General features: G+C 44.5%; 1 protein-coding gene across 1 annotated transcript; it reads right to left on the bottom strand.

The window, feature by feature from the left end:
• Nucleotides 1–271: 271 nt before the first annotated feature.
• Nucleotides 272–1,545, bottom strand: LOC147125094 (mid1-interacting protein 1-like). The gene is made up of 2 exons (XM_086008939.1): nucleotides 1,378–1,545; nucleotides 272–1,110 (listed from the first exon to the last, which is right to left on the bottom strand). The coding sequence occupies exon 2, from the start codon at nucleotides 1,084–1,086 to the stop codon at nucleotides 658–660; it is 429 nt and encodes a 142-aa protein (XP_085865065.1). The 5' UTR covers nucleotides 1,087–1,110; nucleotides 1,378–1,545; the 3' UTR covers nucleotides 272–657.
• Nucleotides 1,546–7,704: the final 6,159 nt, after the last annotated feature.

The following is a 7,704-nucleotide window of genomic DNA, read 5'->3' on the forward strand; positions in this document are numbered from 1 at the left end:
AAATAACAGTGCAAGTTGGGCCCTTAAATCGGGACTCACCAAGTGTAATTTTGCTGTGGTACCTGTTTACAGAAAAGGTGGGTGATAGGGAAAACATGGATAAAAGCAAAAGCGAGCGTTACCAAGAGCAAAACATTTTGTATGTGAATGCAACATCATAAAATATGCTGGTGGACTAACACTGATTTGTTTCAAAGCTCACCCAGCTGACTCTTCCTGGAAACCTGGGGTGGTGGGCAGGGGTTAATTGATCTGTCACTGTGAACACAGGTAGGCAAAGTATTGTTTTATTTTTCTTTTGCACATGGTATTGATTCTCCTGATAAAACTTGCATTTTAGAATTAATTTATTTCTACAGAAAAAACTGCCATATGCCCAAGTGCCATTCATAAAAAAACATGAGATTCAAGGGACAATATAAGACATGTATACAAAACCAAAGCCTGACATTGACAGGGGAATTTGTTGCATTTAAAAAGTCTTATGTCAGTCTTCTCAGCCAAGACTGAGTTTCTAAACTATAAACACTTGAGAGCTCACTCAGTTTCAGTTGTTGAGAGGAATCACGAAGATATAAATTGATGCAGATTAGAGACAGTTAGAGCAGCAATATCTAGTTTGACATCACCTTATCTAAATCCAGTGAAGTCTAGGTTTCATCTTCCCAAGTTATTAAATTCCAGTTCTCTTGTGTACCGGTTGGTTAGATCATTAGCTTGCAGTGTAAGCTTGGAGAGGACATTGTAAAGTCCATTTAAATGGTGGTGAAACAGCTGTTGAAGGTCTCCACACTCGACATCTTCCTCTCTGGCTTTCCTGGACTCCAGGTCGGATTTTACTTGTTCATCCAGAATGCCCCACTCAATATCATTTCTGATGGACTTCAGGAGCAAGTAGTTGTCGTACAAGTCCCTCTGTTTGGAGACGTTGCTTTTTCTGTGATTGTCCTCTTCTTCCACTGGGATATCCCGCAGCAAACTGGGCACCATGATGGTTTCGCCCATGACGGTGGAAGCCGTGATAAATCTGTTTATAGCATTGAACAGGGAGTGACGGTTGTTCTTGAGTTCTGTAATCTGCATCATTTTACACAACTTGCAACAATGAATCTAAAATGGGGAGAAACAAACCAGAAGTCATTGAAAGTGAGGGACATAAATGCAACTGTGCAAAATATGAAAAGAAGTTCTCAGAAAGCCATATTTTGGTAAAGGATAAAAACAATTACAGCTAGATTTGCAAGAAACACAATCAAGTAATGACAGTGAGCCAAAAGAGCAGAATTTTAATTATAAGAAAATAATAGCGTAATCATAGAATTTAAAACATAAATATAAAATGCGCAAACCCGATCTCCTTTAATGAATAAAACCTACCAACAGCACATGTGTCACAGAAACTTCCTGCAGCAAAGTCAGGAGGAAAATAAAGTAAGCTGGAAAAAAGTTATTCAAGTTCAGCTTCAGAGCATTTCCCCTCTCACTCTGCTGGCTCTGCTTGGCTGTATAGTACTTTTCCGGTTCAATGGGTTCAGCACAATGTGTCCTTGGGCACTCCCTGTGTTTAGTAGCCTCAAAGATGACTGACAGCTTCATTAGTCAATCTATAAGCCAATAGTAACCATAAATACAGGATTTATATTTGCTATCAACCTATCAGCACCAGATTGGGGGGTGGGGGGGAGGTTATTGGCTCAGTTCAACCCATTTGCAATTGCGTGCCAATTTGCATCGACTGTTTGTAAACTGACCCAACCAATCAGAAGCGTAACTCTAGTGTAAACATATATTTCAGACAGGAACTCATACACATATGAGAAAAGAAGTTCCTATCTAAATAAAGTCACTGTGCCATCAGAGATACTGATTAGGGAATAAACACAGCCTCTATGGCTACAGAGAGTGCTTAGTGAAGAACAGTGTAAGACTTATTTTACCTTAAGACTTGATATCACTTCAAAATATCCAGGTACAGCACCAATTTTATCACATCTTCCGGTTCTGAATCTCCTTAAGTGACCTCTATCAGAGGTGAACACTTTCTCCAAAGTAGGAGTATCAGTCTTCAAATAAAACAATTTGTTGTATAGTATTAAACCAACTGAAAGAACTTGTATTTATATAGTGTCTTTCATGACCTTAGGACACTCAAAGTTCAACCAATTAAGTACTTTTAAAGAGTAGGCACTTGTAATGTAGCAAAACACAGCAGCTAATTTGTGCACAGCAAGGTCCCACAAACAGCAATTAGATAAATGTTAAGATAATTTTTTTTAAGTGATGTTGGTTGTGGGATAAATATTGGCCAGTGAACTAGGAGAACTCCCCTGCTGTTTTTGCAAATAATGCCATGTGATCCTTTACATCCACCCGAGAGGACCTTGGTTGAATGTTTCATCCTCTAGTGTCAAACTAAATTAGGTGCTCCACTCTGAAGTGTGGATTGAACCCACATATTTGACGTATGGGAGAAAATAGGACCATTGAGCCTTAAGCTGACAACTAAAATCTCAATACAATAGCAAAATACTGCGGATGCTGGAAATCTGACATAACAGAAAACACTGCAAAAACTCAGCAGGCCAGGCAGCATCCATGGAGAGAGAAACAGAGTCAACGTTTCAGGTCGAAAAACTTCCGTCAGAACTGGAAAAAAGCAGGAAAAGGAACAGATTTTATAGCACGTTTAGGGGCTGGGAAATGGGGGAGGGGATGAAAGAACAAAAGGGATGGTCTAATAGTATGGAAGGCAGGAGAAGTAAAGAGGCATTAAGAGATATTCAAGGCAAGAGATGGATAAGAAACAAAGGATGGCTCTAGGTGAAGTGTGAATGGCACTGGCAGAATGAAAGACAGCTGCCATGTGGGAGGGAAGAAAAAAAGGGGAGGCGCAAACAAAAAGTGTGGATAAAAAATGTGATATAGGGGCCGAGGTTATGATCTGAAATTGTTGAAACTCTATGTTGAGTCCGGCAGGCTGTTAGGTGCCTAATCAAAAGATGAGGTGCTGTTCCTCGAGCTTACGCTGAGCTTTCGTGGAACAATGCAAGAGCCCGAGGACGGTGAGGTCTGAGTGGGAATGGAGCGGAGAATTAAAGTGAGAGGCAACCGGGAGCTCGGGGTCCCCCTTACGGACTGAACGGAGGTGTTCCGCAAAACGGTCACCCAATCTGCGTTTGGTCTCCCCAATGTAGAGGATACCACATCGTGAGCAGTGAATACAGTATACTAAATTGCAGGAAGTTCAAGTAAATCGCTGTTTCACCTGGAAGGGGTGTTTGGTGCCCTGAACAGTGGGAAGGGGGGAGGTATAAGGGCATGTGTTGCATCTCCTGCGCTTGCACAGGGAGGTGCCGGGCGAAAGGGAAAGGGTGCTGGGGGTGATAGAGAAGTGGACTAGGGTGTCGCGGAGGGAGCAGTCCCTATGGAATGCTGAAAGGGGTGAGGGGAAGATGCGTTTGGTAATGGCGGAGGATGATCCGTTGAATGTGGAGGCTGGTGGGGTGAAAGGTGAAGACAAGGGGAACTCTATTGTGGTTTCGGGAGGGAGGGGCAGGGGTGAGGGCAGAAGTGCGGGAGATAGAACGGACACGGTCGAGGGCCATGTCAACCACAGTAGAGGGGAATCTCTGGTTGAGGAAAAAGGAAGACATGTCGGAAGCACTGGTATGGAAGGTGGCACGTCAGAGCAGATGCAGCGGAGACGGAGAGACTGGGAGAATGGAATAGAAACATAGAAGATAGGAGCAGGAGTAGGCCATTCGGCCCTTCGAGCCTGCTCTGCCATTCAATGAGATCATGGCTGATCATCCAAATTCAGTACCCTGTCCCTGCCTTCTCCCCATATCCCTTGATCCCTTTAGCCTCAAGAAATATATCCAACTCTTTCTTGAATATATTTAATGAACTGGCCTCCACCGCCCTCTGTGGCAGAGAATTCCACAGGTTCACCACTCTCTGGGTGAAGAAATTCCTCCTCATTTCAGTCCTAAATGGTGTACCCCTTATCCTTAGACTATGACCCCTGGTTCTGGACTCCCTGGCCATCCAGAACATTCTTCCTGCATCTAGTCTGTCCAGACCTGACAGAATTTTATAGGTTTCGATGAGATCCCCTCTCAATCTTCTAAACTCCAGGGAGTATAAGCCCAATCGACACAATCTCTCCTCATACGTCATTCCTGCCATCCCAGGTATCAGCCTGGTGAATCTTCACTGCACCCCCTCCATGGCAAGAACGTCCTTCCTCAGGTAAGGTGACCAAAACTGCACACAATACTCAAGGTGCAGTCTCACCAAGGCCCTGTACAACTGTAGCAAGACATCCTTGTTCCTGTACTCGAACCCTCTTGCTACGAAGGCCAACATACCATTTGCCGCCTTAACCGCCTGCTGCACCTGCATGCTTACCTTCAGCGACTGGTGCACAATAACACCCAGGTCTCGTTGCACTTCCCCTTCTCCCAATCTATTGCCATTCAAATAATAATCTGCCTTCCTGTTTTTGCCACCAAAGTGGATAACCTCACATTTATCCACATTATAGTGCATTTGCCATGTTTTTGCCCAATCACCCAACCTGTCCAAATCGTACTGGAGTTTCACGACATCCTCCTCACAGCTTACCCTCCCACCCAGCTTTGTGTCGTCTGCAAATTTGGAGATATTACATCCAATTCCCTCATCCAGATCATTAATATATATTGTGAACAGCTGGGGTCCTAGGACCGATCCTTGCGGTACCCCACTAGTCACTGCCTGCCACTTGGAAAACGACCCGTTTATTCCAACTCTTTGCTTTCTGTCCGCCAACCAGTTCTCTATCCAAGTCAATACCTTGCCCCAATCCCATGTGCCTTAATTTTGCACGCTAATCTCTGATGTGGGACCTTATCGAAAGCCTTCCGAAAGTCCAAATACACCACATCCACTGGTTCTCCCTTATCTATTTTACCAGTTACATCCTCAAAAAATTCCAGTAGATTAGTCAAGCATGATTTACCTTTTGTAAATCCATGTTGACTTTGTCCGATCCTGTCACTGCTTTCCAAGTGCTCTGCTATTACATCTTTTATAATGGACTCTAGCATTTTCCCCACTACCGATGTCAGGCTTACCGGTCTATAATTCCCCGCTTTTTCTCTACCACCTTTTTTGAATAGTGGGGTAACATTAGCTACCCTCCAATCCATGGGTACCGTTCCAGAGTCTATCGAGTTCTGGAAGATGACCAGCAATGTATCTACTATCTCTAGGACCACTTCCTTAAGTGCCCTGGGATGTAGACCATCAGGCCCTGAGGATTTATCGGCCTTCAGTCCCATCAATTTCCCTAACACCATTTCCCTACAAATACTGATTTCTTTCAGTTCCTCCCTTTCATCAGACCCTATGTTCCCTGGCATCTCTGGAAGGTTATTTGTGTCCTCCTTTGTGAAGACAGAACCAAAGTATGTATTTAGTTGGTCTGCCATTTCCTTGTTTCCCATTATAAATTCCCCTGATTCTGACTGTAAGGGACCTACGCTTGACTTCACCAATCTTTTTCTCTTCACATATCTATAAAAGCTTTTACAGTCAGTTTTTATGTTCCCTACTAGCTTACTCTCATATTCTATTTTCCCTTTCTTAATTAATCCCTTTGTCCTCCTTTGTTGACTCCTAAACTGCTCCCAATCCTCAGGATTATTGCTTTTTCTAGCCAATTTATATGTCCTCTCCTTGGATCTTATGCTATCCCTAATTTCCCTTGTTAGCCACGGTTGAGTCACCTTTTTTGTTTTATTTTTATGCCAAACTGGGATGAACAAATTCTGTAGTTCATCCATTCGGTCTTTGAATGTTTGCCATTGCCTATCCACCGTCAACCCTTTGAGTGCCATTCCCCAATCAATCCTACGCAACTTGCTCCTCAGACCATCGTAGTTTCCTTTATTTAAATTGAGGACCCTTGTCATAGAGTCATAGAGTTTTACAGTGCAGAAAGAGGCCCTTCGGCCCATCGTGTCTGCGCCGTCCATCAATCCCTGTCCAGTCTAATCCCATTTTCCAGCATTTGGTCCATAGCCTTGTATGCAATGGCATTTCAAGTGCCCATCCAAATGCTTCTTGAATGTTGTGAGGGTTCCTGCCTCTACCACCCTTTCAGGCAGTGAGTTCCAGCTTCCAACCACCCTTTGGGTGAAAAAGTTCCTCCTCAAATCCCCTCTAAATCTCCTGCCCCTTACCCTGAATCTATGCCCCCTTGTTATTGACCCCCCTACTAAGGGGAAAAGTTCCTCTTTATCTACCCTATCTATGCCCCTCATCATTTTGTACACCTCAATCAGGTCCCCCCTCAGCCTCCTTTGCTCCAAGGAAAACAACCCCAGCCTGTTTAGTCTTTCTTCATAGCTGAGGCGCTCCATCCCAGGTAACATCCTGGTGAATCTTCTCTGCACCCTCTCCAAAGCAATCACATCCTTCCTATAGTGAGGCGACCAGAACTGCACACAGTACTCCAGCTGTGGCCTCACCAGCGTTTTGTACAGCTCCATCATAACCTCCCTGCTCTTATATTCTATGCCTCTGCTAATGAAGGCAAGTATCCCATATGCCTTTTTAACCACCTTATCTACCTGTTCCGTTGCCTTCAGGGATCTATGTACATGTACACCAAGGTCCCTCTGACCCTCTGTACTTCCTAGGGTCCTACCACTCATTGTGTATTCCCTTGCCTTATTTGTCCGTCCAAAATGCATCACCTCGCACTTTTCAGGGTTAAATTCCATTTGCCACTTTTCCGCCCATCTGACCAACCCGTTTATATCGTCCTGTAGCCTGACGCTTTCCTCCTCGCAATTTACCACCCCACCAATTTTCGTGTCATCCGCGAACTTACTGATCATACCTTTTACATTCTCATCCAAATCATTAATGTAGATCATAAACAGCAAGGGACCCAGCACCGATCCCTGAGGTACCCCACTGGACACAGGCTTCCAGTCACAAAAGCAACCTTCGACCATCACCCTCTGCCTCCTGCCACTCAGCCAGTTTAGGATCCAACGCGCCAAGGCCCCCTGGATCCCATGGGCTCTTACCTTCTTGACCAGTCTCCTATGCGAGACTTTGTCAAAAGCTTTACTGAAGTCCATGTAAACCACATCCACAGCATTTCCCTCATCCACACACCTAGTCACCCCCTCGAAAAATTCAATCAGATTGGTCAGACATGATTTACCCTTGACAAAGCCATGCTGACTATCTCCGATTAATCCTTGCCTCTCCAAGTGGAGACTAATTTTGTCCCTCAGAATTTTTCCAATAATTTCCCTACCACAGATGTTAGGCTCACTGGCCTGTAATTCCCTGGTTTATCCCTGCTACCCTTCTTGAATAATGGTACTACGTTAGCTGTTCTCCAGTCCTCTGGTACATCCCCTGTGGCCAGAGAGGTTCTGAAAATTTGTGTCAGAGCCCCTGCAATCTCCTCCTTTGCCTCACACAACAGCCTGGGATACATCTCGTCCGGGCCTGGGGATTTATCCACTTTTTGGCCTGCTAAAACCGCTAGTACCTCCTCCCTCTCGATGCTAATATGTTCAAGTATGTCACAGTCCCCTTGCCCGACTTCTATGTCTACATCGTCTTTCTCCATAGTGAACACAGATGCAAAAAATTCATTTAAAACCCCACCTACTTCATCTGGCTCTACACACAGAT

Source organism: Somniosus microcephalus, chromosome 1 (genome assembly GCF_052327205.1).
Source record: "Somniosus microcephalus isolate GS21.2 chromosome 1, FLI_Smic_1.0, whole genome shotgun sequence".
Lineage (NCBI taxonomy): Eukaryota > Metazoa > Chordata > Chondrichthyes > Squaliformes > Somniosidae > Somniosus > Somniosus microcephalus.

What these genes read in the sequence shown, in the direction of transcription:
- LOC147125094 (XM_086008939.1), bottom strand. Translation starts at nt 1,086, where the DNA reads ATGATGCAGATTACAGAACTCAAGAACAACCGTCACTCCCTGTTCAAT.